Source organism: Prosopis cineraria, unplaced genomic scaffold, assembly GCF_029017545.1.
Source record: "Prosopis cineraria cultivar Desert tree isolate PC_DT_omini unplaced genomic scaffold, ASM2901754v1 PC11, whole genome shotgun sequence".
Lineage (NCBI taxonomy): Eukaryota > Viridiplantae > Streptophyta > Magnoliopsida > Fabales > Fabaceae > Prosopis > Prosopis cineraria.
In genome coordinates this window covers 983,823-1,008,402 of record NW_026555342.1, presented here as the reverse complement: position 1 = coordinate 1,008,402, position 24,580 = coordinate 983,823, and the positions used below count along the sequence as shown (strand labels likewise).

At 31.8% G+C, this 24,580-nt stretch overlaps 1 protein-coding gene across 2 annotated transcripts; it reads left to right on the top strand.

Annotated features, from left to right (window-relative positions):
- The first annotated feature begins 326 nt into the window (after window positions 1-326).
- Window positions 327-10,975, top strand: LOC129285974 (MADS-box protein JOINTLESS-like). 2 transcript variants are annotated; one of them, XM_054921992.1, is made up of 9 exons: window positions 327-427; window positions 1,051-1,242; window positions 1,965-2,040; window positions 6,099-6,157; window positions 6,257-6,356; window positions 7,821-7,862; window positions 9,537-9,575; window positions 9,683-9,792; window positions 10,414-10,975. In XM_054921992.1, exons 2-9 carry the CDS (start codon window positions 1,061-1,063, stop codon window positions 10,430-10,432), a joined length of 627 nt encoding a protein of 208 aa, XP_054777967.1. In that variant the 5' UTR covers window positions 327-427; window positions 1,051-1,060; the 3' UTR covers window positions 10,433-10,975. The 2 variants fall into 2 exon arrangements, with proteins under 2 accessions (XP_054777967.1, XP_054777968.1); XM_054921993.1 differs by having other exon boundaries at window positions 334-427; window positions 1,054-1,242.
- The last annotated feature ends 13,605 nt before the right edge of the window (window positions 10,976-24,580 follow it).

Genomic DNA, 24,580 nt, shown 5'->3' with positions numbered 1-24,580 from the left:
TAATTTTACTAATAACTAAAATGACTTAAGAAATTACAGCTTTCTAAATTATGGAGGGTATTAAAATAATTTTATATAAAATTTAATTTTAAAAAAATTTCTGAAAACATCACTTTAATTATTATATTTTATGAGACTGAATTATCAATTTTTTTATTTTAAAGAAATTTATCTTATCATTCTCTCTATAAAAATGACGGTGAAATGTTAGAGAACAGAGAAGGGGAAAATGTGAAATTAAAATAGTGGCGACAGCGGAAACATCAACTTGCCCATAAAAGGCCAAAAAAAAAAAAAGGCATATATATTAACTTCCTTTGAAAAGCCATTAATGTACGAACAGCGAAAGCTGAGGAAGAGATAAAAGAAAGAAACAAAGAGAGAAGGCTGGGATATTCATGACATAAGACTCTTCAATCTCTACCAGGTTGGATTCCTTGTTTTCTGGAGCTTCGGTTTCACTTTCCTTCTTCTGAAAATGCTTTATCTTTAGTTCTTCTGCTTCTCCTGCTTCTTCTTCTCCTTCATCTAGCCTCAATAAATTTTGGTTTGAGTTTCATTTTGAAACATTTGAATTTTTTTTCCCTTTCTCGCGTTCCATTTTTCATCTACTGATAGCTGAGTTTCTCTTACCTAATTTTGTTGCAAAGAAGTTACTTCAAAGTACTCTAAACTTTGAACTGATTGTTGAGTTGGAAATTTCTTCCTTAGTTCGGTATATTGGACTTTTTTCAATTATTTCTTGCTATTAGTTTATATGTTTAATTTATCAACAAAAGCATCATTTCCTCACTTCTTTCCCGGTTGTCATCTTTGATCTGTCGGTTCTTCGTGGAAACTTGGATTTTGTGAAGAATAATAATAATAGTTCATTGTAGATCTTTCTCTGTCATGTGAAACCAACCTGATTTACTCTACGTATAGCCTCTCTATTTACCAGTTCAAGCACAGTTTTACCCCCACTTTGATTCTGATGATAGTTATGTATATGTAATGTAATTTTTGACTGTATAATTTACTGTATATAATGACCATGTGTTGCGGATGAAGAAGAGGGGGAATGACGAGAAGGAAGATACCGATAAAGAAAATAGACAACGTAACAGCAAGACAAGTGACTTTCTCAAAGAGAAGGAGAGGTCTCTTCAAGAAGGCACATGAACTCTCAATTCTCTGTGATGCTGACATTGCCCTCTTGGTCTTCTCTTCCACCGGCAAGCTCTTTGATTATGCTAGCTCAAGGTTCTTATATATATATATTATATATATATATCTGTGTGTGTGTGTTATCACTACTCTCAATTTCATTCTTACACACACAGAGAGACTAACACACATATATACATGATATTTAATTCTCTAAGATATCATAGTGATTGATTCAAGAATGCAATGTGAAACTGTATGAGTAATCATTAATATTACTATATCATCAATGTATGTGTGTGTGTGTATTTGCAATTAGCATCTAGCTAGCTTGGAGCATTTGTTTTGATTTTTATTGTATAAATTCTTAATCTGATAATACAGCATTTCTTATCCAGTTGATGAGAAGATTTTGTAACTGTTGTTATTAACTCCATGATCCTTCCTCTTTTAAGTTGAATTCAAGGGGTTAGAATTATAAATTGACCACTAGTTAGAATCTACATGATTCTTCTTTATTTATTTATTCTAACCTTAAAGTGCAATGTATGCGTTTTAGTACTGCTGTTTCTGTTATGTAATAACTTAGGTCAACAAATTCATAAATATTTTTATGGATTTGATGAAGTAATTGAATCATGATTAGTAGCCGCGCAGCTGAAGGCTCTGAGTAAAACCATTGGGATTCTGAGGAATTTCATTATTTATTTTGACATATATAAAAATGCGCTTAATTATATGATCTTTTGCATTAACTGATTTCAAGGAATAAAATGGATAAAGGCACTCAAATGAGTTACTGTTTTTGTTGGTTTCAGTATTCAGCAGGTTATAGAAAGGTATGATCAACATTCAGCCATTCAAATACAAGGCAAATCATCTGTTAATCTGCAGGTAATCAATGGATTAATATCAATCATCAATATATTTATATTTATAGAGAGTTGTGCTATATATTAGCTGTTAACAATATACCTTATCTAATGTTTTGTGCAAATCAACATACGCGGCCTACCCTGTTTACTTGACTTTTTTCTTTTCTTTTCTATTTTGGATAACATACTCAACTCCTTGTAGTTTCTCTAAATTATGACTTGCACAACCCCCCCCAAGAAAAAGATTTCTTATTTAATTGACCATGGAATTTGACTACTGTATTACTAAACAAACACTTACCAAATGAACCGGAGGGGGGACGAAGGATCCACTTTAGTAACGGGGGTTGGATCTAGCAGGAGAAGTTAGTCCCTCACAACATGGCAAATCTAGGTTTGAATTCTTGTTGGGAAAGATTCACATTTAATGTCTGGCTATGCTTCGAACATGATTACCTCCACTAGTGGAACACTTCTTAGCAATACAAAAAAAAAAAAAAAAGGATCTGCTTCTTTAGAAGACTTAAACTCGCTGAGAAATTAAGTTCATCATGCCTATAATTCCCTCCCTCTCGATTCTTTGTAACTTGTTGTCCATAACTTCCTTTTCTTCTCTCTCTCCCCCTGAAGATATTTCCTCTTCTAGATTTGATCAGGTTCCTAAATTATGAACAAAAGTGAAACTGAATTGCCCTACACAGAAAACCCTAGGTCCTAAATTAGCTCCACAGGAGAGCTAAAAGGAGCATTGCTTTGAGAAGTGACAACAACAACAACAACAACAACAACAAGCCTTTATCCCACTAGGTGGGGTCGGCTACATGGATTGCAAGACGCCATTGTGCTCTATCATTTATTAAGCTTTTAGAAATATTATTAATTAAGAGATCACGTTCAACAACTTCCAAGAGTGTTCTCTTAGGCCTTCCTCTACCTCTCTTAATCGGACTCAAAGTTATATGTTCCACTCTTCTCACTGGTGCCTCCCTTGGTCTTCTTTGTACATGCCCAAACCATCTCAACCGATTTTCTACCATTTTTTCCTCAATAGGTGCCACCCTCACTTTTTCACGTATGTGCTCATTTCGAATTTTATCTTTACGTGTATGTCCGCACATCCATCGTAACATTCTCATCTCTGCTACTCCAACTTTATGCTCTTGCTGTCCCGTTAGAGCCCAGCATTCACTACTATATAACATTGCCGGTCTGATAGCAGTACGATAAAACTTTCCTTTAAGTTTATTAGGCACCTTACGGTCACAAATAACTCCTTTAGCTTTTCTCCAATTAAACCACCCAGCTTGAATTCTATGTGAAATATCTCCACTGATTTCGCCATCATTTTGGAATAATGGCTCCCAAATATCTAAACTTTTCCACTTGAGGTATAATTTGATCTCCCAATTTCACTTCCAAATTATTTTCGAATAGTCCTTTACCAAATTTACAATATAAATATTCCGTCTTACTTCTACTCAGACGAAAACCTTTCGACTCCAATGTCCTCCTCCATAACTCAAGTTTGCAATTAACCTCTTCTCTTGTCTCTGCTATAAGAACTATATCATCCGCGAAGAGCATACATTTCGGGATTTCCTCTTGAATATGTTCCGTCAAAACATTTAAAATCAAGTTGAACAAATAAGGACTCAGAGATGATCCCTGATGTAGCCCAATCTTTATAGGAAAATCCTTTGTTTGACCACTAGGCGTTCTTATACTAGTTTTTACCCCCTCATACATATCTTGTATGGCTTTAATATAAGCAATCCGTACTCCCTTTTTTTCCAACGCTTTCCAAAGCACTTCTCTTGGTATACGGTCATAAGCTTTTTCCAAATCAATAAAAACCATGTGTAGATCTTTATCTTTACAACGATACTTTTCCATTAATCCCCTTAGTAGATAAATCGCCTCTGTAGTTGATCTACCTGGCATAAAACCAAATTGATTCTCAGAAATACTTGTCTCCAATCTCAACCTGTGCTCAATTACTTTCTCCCACAATTTCATTGTGTGGCTCATGAGTTTAATCCCTCTATAGTTAGTACAATTCTGAATATCTCCTTTATTTTTATAAATAGGAATTAATGTACTTCTCCTCCACTCATCAGGCATTTTCTTGGACCGTAAAATCACATTAAATAACTTAGTTAACCATCTCACCCCTTCTTCACCTAAACATTTCCACGCTTCGATAGATATACAATCAGGTCCGTTAGCTCTACCATTTGCCATTTTCTTAAGAGCTTCCTTTACCTCCTTATCACGTATTTTTCGATAGAATGACAAATTTTGTTCTCCTTCACCAGTTACTAAATCCTCCAAGTTACTAGATGAATCCTCTCCATCATTGAAAAGTTTAGAAAAATAAGTCTCCCATCTATTTTTAATTTCATCATCTGTAACTAAAATTCTTCCCTCTTCATCCTTAATACACCTTACCTGTTCTAGATCTCTTGATTTTCTTTCCCTACTCTTGGCAATCTTATAAATATTTTGCTCTCCTTCCTTCGTCTCAAGGTTCTTATAAAATTCTTCAAAAGCTTTAGAACGAGCTTCACCCACAGCTCTCTTAGTTTCCTTCTTAGCCATACGGTACCTCTCCCAATTTTCCTCATTGTTACACAAATGTATGGCTTTAAAACAGTTCTTCTTATACTTGATTTTGTCCTGTACACTATTATTCCACCACCAAGACTCCTTATCTCTCGGACCAGACCTTTCGATTCTCCCAAAACTACTTTTGCAACCTCCCGTATCTTTTTAGCCATATCCTCCCATATGATGTTAGCACTTCCCTGAGAATCCCAAATTCCTTTATCCAAAAGATTTCGCTTGAAAATATCTTGCTTCTCACCTTTTAATTGCCACCACCTAATCCTTGGTGTTACTACTTGTCGACGTTTTTGGATTTTACTCATAATACACACATCAAGGACTAGGACCCTATGTTGTGTCGTTACAGCATCTCCAGGGATCACCTTACAATTTTTACAAAGTTTTCTATCTGTGTTCCTAACCAAAAGAAAATCAATCTGCGACCTTGAGGCTCCACTTTTGTAGGTGATGAGATGCTCATCTCTCTTCTTGAAACAAGTGTTGGCAATCTTAAAATCATACGCCAATGAGAAATCAAGAAGAGTTTGCCCTTCATTGTTTAGCTCTCCAAAACCAAAACCACCATGCACCCTCGCATACTGACCAGCTTCCCTCCCGACATGCCCATTAAAGTCTCCTCCAATAAAAATCTTTTCACTCTGTGGTATGTGTCGAATCAACCCCTCCAGATCCTCCCAAAATAATTCCTTAAGACTGGCTTCTGTCCCGACTTGCGGCGCATAAGCGCTAACAATATTAACAGTCTCACGTCCAATTATCATTTTTAAAGAAATAATTCTGTCTCCAATTCTGCTAACTTCTACAACGTTCTTCTTCCACTCCTTATCTATAATGATGCCTACTCCATTGCGTGCACTTACTTTTCCTGTATACCAAAGTTTGAAACCTTGAATATCCTTAGCTTCTTCTCCACGCCATTTTGTTTCTTGCAAGCAAAGGATATTGATTTTCCTTTGAATCATAACCCCTACAACCTCTACAGATTTACAATTTAATGTCCCAACATTCCAAGTACCAAATCTAATTTTGCTCTTATGGACTAACTTCTTTAGCCGCGTGCGTCCAGAATGACGCGGTAGCCCTTGCTCATTTAACACTACATCCGGGCGCCGATGCAGCGGCTCTAACTCACTTATCACTGTACTCGAGCCATGCAGCGCGTTACTTACGGGCAACGACCTAGCATTAACATTATAACGTCTATTGTCCATGTTCATGATAGATTCAACAAATTTTTACATTGGCTGTTGATGGCCTAACACAACCCTCCTCCTTTACCCGGGCTTGGGACCGGCTATAAACATAGGCGGAGTTGCTTTGAGAAGTGACATAATGGTGAAATCAATTCATGATAATATATGAAGTAATGTAAATTAAATCATGATAGGCTAATCTTCTCGAGTCTTTTTGTATCTTTCATTTGGTTTTTTACCCCCTTGAAATATGTACAAGCTTGAAGGTGATGAGAACGAGCTGCAGAAGGTAGTAGCGCAAAAGACTCATGAATTGAGGTATACGACTTTATACTACACATACCATGCATGAATGTTCGCAAGATTTTTTTGTTCCTGAGACGCATGGTGATTTGCGTTATAAATTAAATTCAACAGGCAGCTGAATGGGGAAGAGCTTCAAGGATGCACACTTGAAGAATTGCAGACGCTAGAGGAGAGACTTGAAAGAGGCTTGTCCCGTCTTTCAAAAACAAAGGTTTCGATTTGATCCTTTTTATGCTTCAATCTTCATCCTCTCTAAAGTTTGTCAAATTCTTTGCAAAATAATACTCCCTCCGTTTTTTTATTATAAGAGAACTTGTCATATTGTGTTTTTATATGCAAAACTATAGGGATAATTTAGTCATAATGTTTCTAGTTTCAGACATAATTATTATACTTAACTAACTTTCTTAAACTATATGAGTTGGTTAATTTTCTTTTATATTTGGAAATGGAGTAGGATCCTCTCCTTCCCAAAATGTAAGTCACATTTTAGAAGATTTATTAGGATACTCAAAACGTAAGCCATTTTATATAATGGATGAGCATTTAATGTTTTGTTTTTAAATTTTCCCTAATTTCTCTGAGATATTGAGATCATATCACTAATATGAGATTGCATTTTAGTAAGGCTATTTTGGTTTGGGTAAAATATTTAAAAGTAACTTGCATTTTGGGATTGGAAGAATAATAGTTTGTGTTATGAAAATTTTATATTGTATATACAAAGAAAGGAAAATATATTGTACTAGTATTCTGCATAGAAGTTTATTCATTTTAATAAGGGTTTGTTTGATTGGATTCTTGGAAACTTAATTCCTAATAATCTCGATTGCGTTCCAAGAAATAGTGTTTGGTTTGTTTTTAGTTGTATGAATCCTAATCCCATGGAGAGTCTCATTACCAGACTTGTGGAAGGAAAATTCTCCATAAAAATGTGATCAATCCTGGTTCCCAAATGCTTGAATTACATCATTTCCTCTAACAGCATCTGTGGATCTATAATGGGGATTTTTCCCCTTTTGGGAACTTCGATTGGTTTGATTTTATTTTTATTGAAACATAAAAAATAATTTTCTTCCGTCATTTTCAGTATCATACCAAATAAATTTATGGTTATTATTGCATTCCATTCCATTTTTATACTTTCTGTAGGCCAAACCAGCCTAAAGGTCAAACTTTAAGAGTGTTAGGATTCCTTTATGCTATTAATTTCATTCTTCATTTAGTTTTAGGAATTGAATGTAGAAGAAATATAATATCTTTTCATCAATCATGAATCAATAGTTACTATATCTCGTAAATTTGTAGGAGAACTCACCTCACCTTATTCACATGCTATGTTATGAATAATGTGACTTCCTACATTTTGCCCTATGACTTCTTTTTCAATAATATCTTTTAATGTTCTTTCACAAGATTCAGTAGATTTCTTATAACCTACATTATTACTGATGTACAATCTTCCTGATGCGCACATTTTCTAATTTAAAAAGAATGCCTTTACTGTGCATCAAAAAAATATCTAGTTTAGTGATTATAACTGCTAGGTATCCTTCGCTTTGTGAAGAAATTGGCTTGTTCTCTTCCTTATCCTATACCTTTATGAGTTGTGATTTTGAGTAGTTATTGCATTCAAGCTCTTGGGTTTACATATTTATTATGATTATTGTTTCAGGATGAAAGAATCTTAATACAGATCAATGCACTCAAGAAAAAGGTAAATACTCTGCCAAACATAGAATTTTAGGATCTGCTATATATGTGCGCGTGCGCCCCAAATATTGTTAGGATCTATGAATTTATTCGAATTTTATCAACTGATCACCACTTGATCCTTTGTGTGCGCGCGTGTGTCTATATAAGCAATATTGATGGGTACAGTGGCTTGTAAAAGGAAATCTCATTATAACACTTAAGTCAATTTTACTGAAGTGTATTCAATACATTTAAGTCACTTGAAGTAGTTCCGAACATAAAAATCACAGTATTGCAGAAGGGACCGATGTTATAATTTATTTTAGAGAAGATAAAAAAAAAAAAATCAGAGGAAGCACTTTTTACACCAGTTAATGTAAAAACCAGTGTAGAAAGTATAATTTTCTACAATTGGAGGAAACAAAACCATTGAGGAGTTTGATCTTAAACTACTTGACTTTACTCTTTTAGTCTATCTATACTATAGCAACCACATTCATTCCCCTTGTTCTTATTTATCTGTTTGGCTGGAGGGAAATGGAAGGAATGTGAGATTCTAAGGAGTTTGATTTGTACAAAAATGGAGAAGTGGGGTTAAAAAATTTAATTAATTTCGCTTACTCTTTTAATTTACAAAATTCTCAAAATTTTATAACCCCACCTCTCCATTTCTTTTTAATTGAATTCAGTAGAAGTTCTCTTCCCTCGTCCTTTCCGTTTCCTTCCAAGCAAACAGGGATTAGTGATTAGCCCCACTAAGAAAAACATGAAAATAGAGAGTGATGGCTGAATATTAGATTCATTTGTTTTCTTGGGATCACCATTTCTTGTTTCTTAAGTAAATTTGGTACTTTCCCCTCACAAGAAAAGACAATTAATACCTAAACTCTTAAAACGTAAAGCATCCTTCATTTGATTGGACTAGAGCTATAAACTTCATTTTTGTGAATGTAGCCTCTATTTAATTAGTCAAAAAACAATATCTGAATCTTCTCAATGAGTGAGGTGCTGACATACAAATTAATGCATGTGAAATGCATAAAAGAATATGCCTAGGACACTCAATTAATGTTTGTGAAATCAATGCGTATACCACTCTTTCTATAATCTTCGTTCAGAATAATAAGACACTTTGAACTAATTTATACTCTCCATTTAATTAATGTTATTAAAATTACACATTTTTCTATGTTTACTTTATTTGATAAGTTGCCTTAGTTAGAAGACCTTATTAATTGCATCCTTAATTAAGGGCATTTTTGAAAAATCATATTAGTTACACCTTAAAAGATTGAATATATGTTATCTTTTTCAACATGATTCTTCAAAAAAGAAAAAGAGAAAGTGTCTTATAATATGTACCGAATGAAACGGAATACGCACAAAGTTCACTTACGAGTATTTATACTTGAATGATCAGTTCTCTGAGAAACCCATTTTGAGTAGTAGATTTCGCAAGACGGGGTTATTCCAAGAGATTTGATGCTTGCTCTTCTCTTCACACGACACTATATAATCTGAAAATTTCTCACGATGAGAAGATTCAGATCCACATTCTAACAGACAAATGTATGTGACTTCACACAATGAATTTCAAGAAAAACCCAAGTGATGCTTTTTATGACACTAACAATGTTCCACGTACACTCTCAGTCACCTTCTTTGCTACTACAATATGTTTGACTTTCATGTACAGGGAATCCAACTCATGAAAGAAAACCGAAGAATGAAGCAGGTGATCGCAGATTTTCATACTCTTATCCTTAAATTATTGCCTCTTTTCAGATGTTACGAATTGAAAGTCTTTTAACCCAAGCATACACTTGAGCTTTATATGTACAGAGCCTTGTGCATGAACAAGGGCAGTCTTCTGAGTCCATCATCATTTGCAGTTCATCTGACATTAATCCTCCTCAAGACTGCGGTAGTTCTGATAAGTCTCTCAGGCTTGGGTAATTAATTAGTTTATCTACTTTGTTATAAGAACTATGATCAATATTTCATCCATAGAAAAGCAAGAATTAAATCAATTTTCATATGTTTAAAGGAGTTGAATCAAGCCTCTAAATTAATGTTGGACTATAGTAGGATTGTATTAATTGTGTTTTACTGTGTTACTGCTCTGACAAATTTGGATTGCTAAGGTTTTAATTATTTTTAGACTTAAGCATTGTTTTCTAAATTACAATAATGTTATTTTTATCATGTGTTTTACATTTTTGAAATAATAAAAATATTAAAATTTCAAATGTACGTCTGAAAGGACTGTTTAATGTAATTTGAACCGTCTACATTTGATGCTGATTGTTTGAATTGAATATATAGACTTTGGATGCTGTGTTTTAGCATACTGGAAGTTTCAATTCTGCAAAATAATTTAAATTAGATTGCGAATAGGTTTTTTACCAAGAAATAGACAACCCATTCATTTTGTGAAATAATAATAATAATAAAAGATACTGCTTCTATTTTCTACCTTGTTGGCACTAATTTATTTATTTATTTATTCATGTGGATCATTATTATTCATTCTTCATGCCACTAACACGAATTTGGCTTTCGATGTGTTGCAGGTTGTCTTTATTCAAATAAAAGCATAAATGTTTATTCGTTAGAGAACTATATTTATGAACAGGGAAACACGATCTCTAGCATCCATTTTTAATGGTCACTTAAAAACCATTGTGTGTGTGTGTGTGTGTAGGGCAACAAGGCCAAGCCGAGAGAACTGTACTACAACTCTCTCTCTCTCTCTCTCTCTCTCTATCTAATTTCTTTTGGCTAATTCGTTAAATACTGCAATTAGATAAGTAATAATTAGTCATCTCTTGCATTATTGGAAGTGTTGGACTTTTATGTTTTCCTCACTTTTTTTCCTTTTCGTTTTTGTGAACATAGAATGCTTTGCAGAGAACGAACTATAAAGCAATTGTTTATCAATTCAGAAAAAAGGTACTTTTTGAATTGACTGGACTCCCTAGTGGATACAGCACTAACAATTATATTTAAACAATTCACCAAAACAAAACAAAAAACCAACTATGTTTAAGCATTTCCAATCAAATTAAAACAAAAAAAGATATATTTACATATGCATGGGGGCATGATATGATACACATCTTCATTAACTGCAAATTTGCCTCAAGTTCTAATTAGAGTGTCTTCTAAAATATATTTTTAATATATAATATAATGTGTTCGTAATATTATCTAATGATTTTTTTTAGTTATTTTTATCCTCAAACTTTTAACGAAAGATTTTGTAGATTGATCAGTGAAAAAATAAAATGGAGGTTTTATGATGTTTACATTCATTTAATTAATAAGAGTAAAAATAGAATCTTGAGTTGTTTTTATTTTTTATTTTTGATAATTTTTTTAATACAAGGCGGTAGTAAGAACTATGCAAAAAGATTAAATTTAGGTCATGTTAAAAGTCATAATGCTTCTACAATTTATGGAAGGATTGTTAAATAAAGTAATATTAAAATGCTCACTTAAAGCCTTGTGAGCCAGAGAATAAGCATAATGATTAGTTTCTTTGCAGATATGATCATAAGTAATCTCTCAGTTCTTCATAATGAAATTTTTGATATTTTTGTTGATTGCTGAGAGAGGATAGCTATTATTGATGTTGCAATCAATGAGTGCTATAACCTCTATAGAATCAAAACAAATATTAATTTTTGAAATATTAGCATTTCAGTAATTTTTTTATTGACAAATTTAATATTATCACATAATAGTTGAAAACATTTTATATTTTAGAGTATAAAATTTTAATAAATGATGAATAATTTTAATGTAGAATCCAAGTCCTGTGGGTGTCTGATTGGCCTCCTAAGTGCATAAGATTAATGTAGTAATAAATTTCAAAGTATACCAAGCGCCAAATCTAGAGGAAAGCAATTAAGTGTTATTTCATGAAAGCAACAAAAAAAAAAGGTAGTTTTACAATGGTTAATTAATTTAAATAATGTGTAGACAAAAAAATAATAAAAGTGATAAAAACAATGAAATAACCAATCAAATGAGCACTAAGAATTATAACTCACCTATCAAGACAGATTATTCTAATTCAGTTAATTATTTTAATGGTGACAACTATTTTTAAGTGTCCTAATTACCTTTTGGTATATTAGGATGTATTTAATCATAATTAACTTTAGCTCTCACTAAATTCTACTCACTAACTAAAGCATGAAGCTACGATCTAAGCCATCATAGATTCTTAAATTATTTTTAATTTAGTTATCTGCATCTATCTTTCTAAATCTAAGTAAGTCTTTCACCTTTTAATTCATCAAACTACCTACAGACAATCTATATAGCGGTTGTTGATATAATATAATGAATAATTAAAATGAGAGAGATAAATATAAATCAAAACATTAGAATCTCATAGACAAGACATTGAGTTCAATAGAAAAATAAATAACCAAATGAAAAAGCAAAATCTATCCCAATCAAGGCTACTTCCTACCCTAATGGGAGTTTATAATAAATTTTTCACTCTATCGTATTCAACTGTGATCAATCCATTCGCACTTGTTACTATTTTGTTTCCCTTTCAGAACTACTATTTGTTGAGACTTCTCCTTTACCCACCTTGTGAGTTCTTTGTGTGAGTGCTCCGGTTGGGTAAGTTCTTCAACCCACTCTTTTTTGCTGTTTTAAAGTATGCTAGCTTCAACTAGGTCAGCGAGGGTTGTAATGAATGCTGTTTGATTTATGCTCTAAACTTTGAGTGAACCTTTTTTGTTCAAATTTTAAATGCTTTATTATATAGTGTTGGGTTTGTGCTTTGAACTGCCTCTATGCTCTACTTTTATGGTAAATTTAATATTTAGAATATTTTGTTTAATTCTTATGGATGGGTACTCAAGATACTGTGATTTTTGCTTTAAGAATTCTGGTTGATTGTTGTTGAGCATATATGAAATTTTGAATTTCAAATTGAAAAAAAAAAAACTTTGTGTACTAACGAATGACATACTATTATAGCCATTTCCATATGAATTTTTCCCTTCTATTTTATGATGTTTGGTGACACTTACCTTGTTATATGTTGATGGATGACATGTTGCTCATAGTTGGATGGCTAAGAAAGGGCAGACATCAAACAATTACAATCAATTAGTATCATCAAATAAAAGTTAATCCATCTACATGAAACAATAATTGAATTCTATATGAGAAATAACTGGAAGAGTGGAAGAGAATTAATGTACCAAGCTTTGAGCTTCAAGCTCAATTATTACCTCCTTCTCTTGCTATTCTTGTTGTTGACTTGAGCTTTTATTTTAATGGAACTTTATTTTTTCTCTTGTTGTTAGATTTTCTTTTTCTTTTTCTTTGATTGTTCAGTTTGGCCCTTGTTCTCTTAAGGTTGTAACTGATAATTCATAACTTATTTCTTGATGGTCTGTATATAAATCTTTCGTCTACAACTTATCCATTTGTCTTTTTAATACGATTAGTAAGTGCCGTATTCTTTTGAGAATATATAACTTTCATCTCCCAATCAAAGTTTTTCGTCTACAACTTGCCAAGTTTGTCAGTTAGGGGAGTTTTAGTTCCTTCTCTCTTTGTTTTACTATCTTTAAACATGGGGGATAATGTTTAATTTAAGTGTTAAAAATTGAACCAAATGGTCGCATACTTAGCAATTTAAATTAGATTAACTAACAATCTAGTATAGCGACAGCCTAGATTATCTACCAAAGATGTGTTCAAAGATTAAATCCAGAGCTTTTTAATGCAATTAAGTTAAAATAAAAGTCTCAAGAGTTGATTTATTTTAATTGATTAAAACTAAAACACTAATTACTATAATTAAAGCCTAAAGACCTAAACTAGCAAGTTTGTGAAATTGGGATAGAACATGGTACTTGAAATTAGATTAATGCTTAAATTCTAACCACTTATGAAATGTAAATTAACCACCCTTAATTCTTCTCTTGCTAACCAAATTATGAAACCACTAGGATAATTCTCTAGCAACTTAACTTCATTAGGGACCTTAATTAAGTCTAGGACTCTAAAGTTCAATTCAACTCCTTAATTTAGTTTTAGGCCATAGTTAGGTGACTAATGGTAAATTCCAACAAGCATATGCTCAACCCTTAACATCCCAAAATCATGGTGGATCACAAGCAAGTCCAACAAACACTCTCCAAGATTATGATGAAGTAGAAGTAAGATTAAAATATTTAAGAACATTCAAGATTATGAAATATATTAAAGTGGCCGAAATTCAAAAATTCAACATTAATCAAATCAATCTCCATACAAAAATATCAACCAAAATTATGATTGTAAAGTCAAGGCATAACAATCCAAAATTATAGTCTTACAAGTCTATTAATAGAAAAGAATTAAGAGAAAAATAAAAAGGTTACAAAATTGAAGACCCAAATAGTTCATTGATCTTTCATGCTTCTCCAAACACCCAAAGTGGTTTAGCCTTTAATGTTCTTCAAGTTCTCTATAGGAAGCGTGAGTTGGCCAAACCCTCCCATAGAGCCAAGTTGTCATGTCGCAAAAATTAGGCGAGGTTCATAAGGAATATTTGTAGAAACTTGCATGCCTTAAACCTTAATTTAAGAAATTTTTAATTATAAATTGTGAATGTATTTAATATAAAATTAGATCTTACCAATACACACACACACACACATATATATCAAGCAAACAACCATAAAGAGCTCTGTTCCTATTAGTCGACAGACAAATAATGGTTAATCAAGACGAGGATCCTAACTATAATTTATGTGAAGTACTTAGCCATAGTTTAAAAATGAAATACATAAGCTTTATAATTACATACAAAGATGATAATAATTTCTAAGTAAATCTCCATCCAGCACAACTATAGGCCCTTTAGAGGTCAACAAGAGGTACAATGTCAGTTAATGGATTTGAGACCAACAATAATTTTTCAGTGAATAACATCTCGATTTACAGTTGTAGGAACTAAAATAAAGAACATTGATGAATCAATTATAAACTTAATAGGATAATCAATTAAAATAACATAGATGCATATATCATAGATCAATAGTCCTTAAAATGTATAAACCATGAATTTATAAATTTTAAAAAATAATTTAAAATTCAAATTCCACTTTTAATATTAAAAGTATGCTTTAAATACTGGAGAATTATGGAGCTAATTTTAAAAATCCATATAAAGTAGAGAGGATTGTTTGCTTTATATATAAAAAAAAAATTTGGAATTTTAAGAAAAATAAATTTAAAAACTCTTTCTTTAGTAGGACTTTATCAAAACAATTAGCAAGTGTGGACACAAAATTCACAAAAGAAACTAACCAACAAGCATGGACATACAGTCTATAAGGGTATAGAACTGACAAGCATGGCTCAAAGCCACGAAAACAAGCGCGAGCACAAAGTTCATGAAATCAAGTGCAAACATAAGGCCCATGAAATCAAGCGTGAGTATTATGTTCATGAATTATCATCCTTCCATTTCACATGCATTGGTTGTCACATGAGGCTAGCACCTTCTAAACACTCTGCTAGCTAGGTGTCCCATGGTGTGTCAAGGGCTAACGAAACAGTCATTAGCAACTAGTGTTATGATTCAATCCCACAATTTAAATAAGAATGTACAAGTTTATAAAATCAATATGATTTCTCTTACATATATAACAACATAGTAATCACCTTCAGATATTCAATTAAAGAAAATGATCCCAAATATTCCTATAAAATCCGTTTATGTAGAAAATATTTCCAAATTCAATCATTGATGATAAAATTAAAATCATAAACCATTATGTAAGATTAAATAAAAACATTTTATCATTTATTTTTAAGAAATTAAAAGATTTATATAAATTAATAGAGGATGTGGCATATAAATATGCTAAAGCAATATTTTCAATAAAATAAATTTGATAACAAATCATTGGGACGTTAATCACTTACCTGTCAAGTTTTCAAGTTTCAATGATTTATTCCATTCTACTCCTATCAAGTTTCTCTTTTTCTAAACATCCTATAAAATATAATAGGATTTTGATAGACTTTCTACTAGGTCAATAAACTCCCTTTCAACCTTTACATAATCGTAATCAGTGTAAATAATTCAAAAGTTTCCCCTAACATCATCATTTATATCACTCATAAAGTTTCTTCATAATGCCTTAGCCAATGCTATTTAGGTTGTTGCTGGAATTCGGTGGGATTGTTTTATTAAAAAGCAAGCTAAATTACATCAGACGAACACGAGGACAATATGCATCACCTTTAATGTGCGTAAAATAAAAAAAAAATCACAATACGACATGGTGAATGCAATTTTAACAGCAAACTTATTTACATACAAGACAGCACTAAAGTAAATTTTCAAAACCTTCACAATCAATTCTAAGATGAAAATCCATCATCTTCATCTTGCTCTTAGACTAAAATTTCAACTTAACTCAAATCCCCCCTCTCTACTCACTCAAACAATCACAGATACAGCCAACCAATTATTCAAACCATAAAAACTCACACAGCATATGAAAAGGAGAGAGGATGAAGCTAGATTTCACTAAGGAGAATGGTTAAAGAATTTAATGGCCCCCCAAACTCATAACAGTACTGACGCAAAACAGAGAAGAAAATGCACATTTGACAGCGTGAAGCTAAGGGAGAGGAGGAAGAACTCACATCTAAATTGCTCTAACAGCAACTAATCCATGAATAGATAAAATAGCATCAAAAGCATACTTGTTAATGTTAATTTCAGTTTGTTTAAATTTCAAGTTGCCCTTCCCAATCAAACACGTACAGCAGCACAAAGGGGATAAAAATTTTCATCTTCAGTCATTAGATCATAACACACGTGTACAAGATCCACAAGAGTTCAATGTTTCTCACCTTAATTCAGCAATGATAAAGAAAGGAAGGAAAAGGAAGAAGCCAACAGAACAGACGGAACAAGGGAGAACAAAACTCATGACTCAAACCACCAACAGCGAACCACCCCTTGCACCTAACGGCGACGCACAGCTGGAAAAAAGGGGGGAGGAAATTCTGACACACTCACGCAACAAGGATACCATAGCACACGAAAAAGGATGCAGATGAATGTAGAAGAAGGTCTAAACACACACAGAGCCACACGAACCAAAGGACCACAGTCAGTGCCGATGTTTTCAATCGGGGAAGGAAGGAGCTTGAACGGCTGAACCCACAGCATCGACGACGGCAACAACCAGATGAGGCGGAGATCTGAGATTGTCGGCCAGAGGGATTGAAGCTTCTGGAATACATATCTCTGGCTCCCTCTCCATAGTTCAGAACAGGTAATGTCGAGGAAGGAGAGAAGGGAATAAAATTTTTTTTCCAATGGTTTAAGTTAGGGCGGTAGAGTAATTTCATAGGGCTAAAATGGTGATGGTGATGGTGATGAATAAGCTTCTTTTTTTTTTTTTCTCTCTCTCTCGAGAATTGGAACCCTCAGTGAGAAAGTTGAACATCAAGACAATTTTCACCAAGCCACTTCATTACCTTGTTCTTTCCTAAAATGAATAAAAATATAACTGAATACCTTATATAAATTTTGATTTAATTACTTTAATTATTTTTTAATTATTATTTTTTATTTTATTTTATTTATTTTTATTCACTCATTTTATTATTATTATTATATTATTATCATTTTACATAAAATAATAGGTCGTTACACAAATGAAAAATGAAGTATGAAATAGATGATCAAGTGATAGGAATGTATAGAGGAGAGTGAGAGGAGAAGAATGGAAATGATTTAGTGATGATCCAATGATTAGATGAAGAGAAATGGAGGAGAGAAGGGGGTTGCCATGTTGAAAAAATGAGAAAAAATAAAAAACAAAAGAGAGAATGTAAAATAAAAATGAAGGAGGTGGTGAGAGATTATGTGTAGTGGTTAGAGTTAATTTTCTTGGGTGAAAAATGCTGAAAGGGGCGTGCATTTTTAGCTGCAAATGACGAGAAAAAATAAAACAAAAAGGAAAAAGAAAAAGCTAAGGTGAGATGCACACTTTTCACATACTTGAATAGGTGGCTTCCTCTCATTGGCTTGAAGGGAATATCCTAAGTAAGAATATTCTCATTTATGTCATCAAAGGATCTGATTATTCTCTCCTTTTTTAGCCCCAAAATGATGCCACTCTTTCCATTTTTAGCCTTCTCCAATGATTATTGGCCAATTGCAAAATGTTCAAGTCCACATGTGCCACCTAACTCACAAAATAAATATAAAATTAAAGTCAAATATTCATGTGATATAATAAGTAAATTCTTGCATATGGAATTAACTAACTAGCATGGAAGAATATTAATGAAGTAAAATCCAAGGATAGTGACACATGAAAGCTCATGCATGCACATAAAACCTTAATTCAATCAATAAAGTCAACAACCCCAAAATGTGATTTTTATTTTATAACTTTCAAACCAAATTGAATTTTTAAAAACTAATTTCATATTCATTCTTTTGGGTATAAAACATATAGAATACAACATTAACCCAATTTTTCATTAAAAAATACAATTTTGAACCAAAATACCTCTAGTGTATAGTTTTACCCCTTAGGCGATTTTCTTGTTTTTGACACCATGAATGCACCAAAATGGAGAATAAAACATGTAAAATTGATCCTCAATGAATGGATAAAGTGTGTAAAATATGAGTCTTATTAGGGTAAGAGAGTACTTATTTCACATTTGGCATTTTGCTTGTCCTTGATATTTATTGTTTTTTCCTAATAGAAGTTGGCTGTACAAATTTGTACATAGTTTAAAAAATGATAAAAAAATTTGAAAATTTTGAAAATCTTATAAACAATTTGTTTTGGTCATTTTATTTGGTTTCTTTTTGTGACTGTGGCTAAGGTTGGATTAAATTTAATTTGAAAGAATTAAGTTTCCTTAGAAGTTGGTCCTACATTCTTGGAATTTTAGTAAATAGACAATAAATTAAGTTTGGATGATTGATTATAGGTTGTTCAAAAAGCTTGTGAGAATTTTGAGCCAAAATGTTCATCTCCTTTACATGGGAGTACATTTATTGTGATTCCATCTATAAAACTTGTTTTGAACCTTTATTGACACATGTAATAACTAATTGCATACACAACAATGATTTAGGCATTCATTTTCAAAGCTATTTTAGCCAAATACTATCCTTTTTCACAATGAATCCCTTTGAACATTAGCCTTGTTTTAAAATTTAAAAAAAATCATAAGCCTTTTGTTAAGATTTATTCACTCTTCCACTCCTTTTCTTCTCGCTGACTACTTTCAAAAGTTCTAAATGTTGAAATCTGTGAAAGAAAATGAAGGAATTAGGATTTAGTTTTGAAAAAAAAAGTGATGGAAATATAGGGGAAAAAAGAAATACTAGAAGAAAAATAATAAAGTCTAAACAAAGTGATGAACACAAAAAGAAAGAAAGAATAGAAATTGTGAAAAAGAAAAATAAAAAAAATGTGTGATTTTATGGATATCATCTACAAATTAGTTGTGTTGAATTTGTCATTTTGCAATAATATTCTCCTTAAATTTTCTTGATTTTTGTCTAAAATGCTTAGCACTGACTGGAGGATGTGTTTGTTCCTATTAAATAATTCCATTATATTATCCTACCTAAAACATTTCAACCTTGACTAGTCCTTTTGATTTGTACGTGTAGTGGCATAATTTAGTAGAGATTGAGATGAGAAACAAGCTTATGATATATGGGTTACAATGGGTAGGATTGAGTGAAACATAAACCTTCAAACACCTTGAGCATAGAGTGTAAATACTTGATAGGTGTGAGACAACCTATTGAAATTTATCTTTTCTTAAATAATTGCCTTGCTGCTATTATTTTTGAAAAGAAGGAAATGTTTTTAATTAAATTGAATTCTTGAAAGTTTGAATTGAAATTGACCTTGAAACATTCATGTTTTCTTTTGCCTTTTTTGTATAGTGATTCTGGTTTGTTTGAGAATAAGCAAACATTCAAACATAGGGGTTATAAGCTTCCAAATACTCCTAATGTCACGCCCTAAAATTTCACATGATTGGTATGATTTATACTTAAAAACATATATTTCTTAAGCCTTAATCAAAGAAACTTTAATCCAATATTTTAGTTCTTTTGAAATAACATTGGAAACCATTTCAACATTTATATATAAACAAAAAGATTCCAATTTTTTTTTCAAATAATTTTACATAACCTCTTCTGTAAGTGAAATTTTCTAAAATTTCTACAACAATCATATACAATTCAAATCAGTATTTAGGAGCTTTGCTCCTCAACAACAAATAGATAGTATAAATTACAAACCAAAATCTTATATATAGTTAACATGGAGAACTGATTCATAATTCCAAAATATAACAGATAATAAAACAATTGCATGAAATAAACGTATCCTCAAAAGGTCCTTTTTATCAATTCAGCAATGAACCCCTCAGAGACCAGCAAAAAATAGACTATCAGCTATGCTATTTGAGACAAAAAATATTTTCAATAAATAACATCCCAACCATGACATTTTTGTAAAATCAAAATGAATAAAATATAATAGTTACATAAATTAAATGAGGGAGCAATTCAATGTAAACAAATTTGCAAGCATGGAATAAAAGTTATATATAACTTCAAAATGAAGAAACTTTAAATCTATAATAATAAAATAGCTTTAACATTTGATCTTGACATGTCAACATAATTAAATAAGTACACAATTGAAAATAATAATATTTGTTAGTTAAAAACTATTAGAGTGTGAAATCATCAATTAATTAAAACTCATATTTCTGAAGATTTAACAAAACAATTCACAAATATGGACATATAGTCTATGAAAGTAAATAACTAAACACGGCTTAAAGCCATGAAGACAAACATGGACACACAATCGATGAGTGTAAATAACCAAACGCAACCTGAGCCATGAAACAAACGTGGACATATAGTCCACAAGGGTAATGCTAACCAAACACGACTTGAAGCCACGAAAACATATGTAGGTACAAGACCCACAAATAACAAACATGAGAATAGGGTTCATGAAAATCAAATTAGCTAGTTATTAACCATGACGCGTCAAAAGCTAACGAAACTACCTGTAGCAACCAATTTTCTATATAAAATTCCCTCCAAATCCATTTTCAAACATGCAAGAAAATTATCACTATTGAAATACCATTTGCATTCTCAAAATCAAACTCGCATGGACAATATTTTAAGTATTAAAACTTGCCGAAATAAAGTTGCATATCTAATGCTCATTCTTGCATTTATTAAGAAACCACAATTTCCAGAGGTGATAAAATAATTTCATAATATCTTGAAAGTGTGCTTCACAAGAAGAATACATGCACACATATTATAATTTAATTATTCTCCAACAATGCTTTATAATTCCATAAAATAAAGAAATCTAAATGATAAAATATTCAATACTTAAGATAATTATTATAAATATGATTTACATAATATAATATTTGTAAATAGTTGGAATGCTATCCACTTACTTGAAAGCTTGCGAGATAACAATTTGCTCCTAATAAACCCTCTTAGTTGCCTCTTAGATATTCTATTACCTAGACATGAAGATTAAGTAATTTTCTTTAATAATAACTCTACTTCCTATGTCGCCAATAAAATTCATCAATACACTATCTTGTCTATAACTTATCAAAGTTTTCTCAATTAATATTTGTCTCTAGCCTAGTAACCATATTTAAAAAGATCTTATTTCTTTCTTTATACAATAATGATACCCTCATGTCACACTCAAACCATCTTCCCTTAATAACCAATAAATGATTTATCATAAAGGCTCTCCAATAGCTCTTCACAAATATATTTTATTCAAAGCATGTACCATTTTCTTTTTTTGCACTTGCAAGTTTCAAAACATCAATCAAAGCTCATTAGAATATTTGAGGTTATTTTTTTACAATTAAATGAACACATTCTCAATCCAAGTCCATGACAAATTTCAAAAGAAAATATAGTTTAACTCGCCTTCCTCGTACAGCAAGCAACATTGAAATTACTCATTAGTATATATCACTATAACTAACCATTGGTCTTAACATTATCAAATCTAAAGAAATTCTACCCTTCTTTTTTCCTAATATCAGTATTTAAATTAATCAAACTTCAAAAAAAATTTCCTACCTTATATAATAATCAATCCACAACCAGAAAGAGCATCATTTATCTCATTTCCCTCTTACAATAACATGCTTCTTAAAGCATGATTATTATTCAAAATAAGCTTCCTAATCATCAATTCAAACTTACTTTAATACTATTCCTATCCTTGTTCACGCACAACCATGGAGCAAATGGAAAAGAACAAATTTTATCCACCCCAATACCCATGTATAGACTACTCGAGGAAGAGGAGACAGGTAGTATTCACTCATCTATAAAGCATATGAGAAATTAGAGGAGAGACTTGAAATATTTTCCAACCACATAAGCATGGCAATGACACCAAAATAAGGGAGAATGACTAAAAATTAAGGAAGTTTAAGGTTGAAATTTAAACAGCCAATAACAATGAAAGAATAAGAGAAGTTGAGCTTACCACACACATATACTCGATAGCCAAGCTAAGAAGGAAAAGGAAATTAAAGGCTGAAAATACAGCCCAACACAACTCGCGTGACCACCAAATAAGAAAGAAGAGGAGAATAGAAATCATGCAGGCTCACCACTTCAAGTCAATGGCATAGACAAGAATTAATGATGAGGGCCGTAAACACACACCGACCATAAGAATTAGAGAAGTAAATCAGTGATGAGGAGGGAAATGGTGAAGTAGAAACCAAATGCTATCTCTCTTCCCCCACGTGCTCTGTTCTTCCACCAATAAGGGAAGGGAAATTTAAAGTGTTGAAGTTTATTTGGGAAAATTATAGAAACCTAATGGATATTTTATGAAATCACACAATAGGTAAGGAGATTTTGGTAACTTCATTTAATGCTAGAAAAATGAAATTTCCCTTAATATAAGTAAGATTTAAACCCCATACCTCCAAGTGACAAGTGACATAGTTTCCACTAAATCACTACTCCTTATTTGTTATATAACTAAAATAATAAAATAAAATATCAATTGAAAGGGAAAGTCATTTAATTTAATTTTTAAATTTTGTATTTTTTTAAAATTTAGGGTTGTTACACTTAATGCTTTAAAACTCTAAGCCCTAATAGAGCAACCCTCTAACTTTTTGTCGCTCTTTATCTACTTTCTATTTCCTTTCTATTTTTTGAATTGACTCACCTTGATAAGTCAAGATTTTTGGCCATCCACCGCGACATGTGACATAGAGATATTGGCTCATGTGAACTTAAGCTATATGCTACAACACACATACCTGTGCTATGGCATGTGGTACAAAAGGCTTCCTTTACTAATTCTAGCCAATATGCAGTGGCACACAATGTACACGTTGTGATGTATAGAAAAGTGTTCTCCTTCCTCATATTTTCTTCCTTTTTAAGGCCTAGATGACATATTATCATTCCAAACTCAATCTTAAGGCTGTAATCACAGCTCAATAAGCCTATAAGCCCTCCTAAATCGCACACCATACTAATTTACACAATTTTCCTTGATCACTAACTTAATCTAGTTTAACTTAATTAATTTGAGATTAAGATTTTTGGAATGTTATAACTATCCCCTCTTTTTTAAGAATTTTGTCTCCAAAATTCAAGTAACCAACTAAAGCATACCTTGCTAGCATAGATAAAAGTACAATTGCTTCATCTTCTCCTCAGTTTTCTCAATTGCATTACTGAGAGTCATTCCATTCCATATAACTTTTATTAGGTGAATCATTTTGTTTTGTAGTTACTTTTCCTTTACATCCACAATTTTCTCAAGTTTCGCTTAGTAAGTCAAGTTTTCTTATAGCTCAACATTTTCTAGTTCAATTTATCCAATACTTGGTCCTCATACAAAACAATGTGAATAAAAAGTTCAAAAAATAAATTACTTAGAATGAATTATCATTATCTCATCTAAATTCTCGTACAAAACAATGTGAACAAGAAGTTTAAAAAAATAATTCAATTATAAACTTTAAAAAAATCAATTGCCAAATGCATTTGCTTACCTAAAAAAGTGACTAAGTCATATATTTCAGCTACTAATGCTTTGATCAAGATTGATGTCCTTGTCGGACAATCAATCACAATAAATAAGTCTAAGACTTGCTTGAAGCGTGGAAGACCCATTGATTCTAAAGATAAAACTCCTTGAAAAAGAAAATGAGCTAAGAATTTAGATAGTCAAGTCAAGGAAAAGGAAGCTCCGGATGAGTTATTAGACACGACAAAAGTTTCAACTCTAGGTGAGACACAAGTATATGAAATAGATGAACATAATGAGATCTTAATAAATTATATTGTGGATGGAATTCAATAGGATAGAAATAAAATCAATATTGGTGAAAAATTTGCATATAATACATTACTAAAGGCCATGAATGACAACAAGGATCAAGAACTAAGGTTTGTCAAGGAATGTAGACAAAGAAATGATTGGCTGACATGGAAAGACATAAAGGAGATAAAATTTAAATCTCTTGAAAAACAAAAAAATTTTGGATCTATAGTCTACGCACTTGAAAATGTGAAACCTATTAGGTATAAATGAGTCTTCTTGCAAAAACAAAATGAATATATGAAATTGTAAGATATAAAGCATGGCTTATTGC

Excerpts from the sequence above, each read along its gene's own strand:
- LOC129285974 (XM_054921992.1), top strand. The coding sequence starts at position 1,061 with ATGACGAGAAGGAAGATACCGATAAAGAAAATAGACAACGTAACAGCA. Across the intron at positions 6,158-6,256 it reads CAAAAGACTCATGAATTGAG|GCAGCTGAATGGGGAAGAGC; the intron begins GTATACGACTTT and ends TAAATTCAACAG. Across the intron at positions 6,357-7,820 it reads CCCGTCTTTCAAAAACAAAG|GATGAAAGAATCTTAATACA; the intron begins GTTTCGATTTGA and ends TTATTGTTTCAG.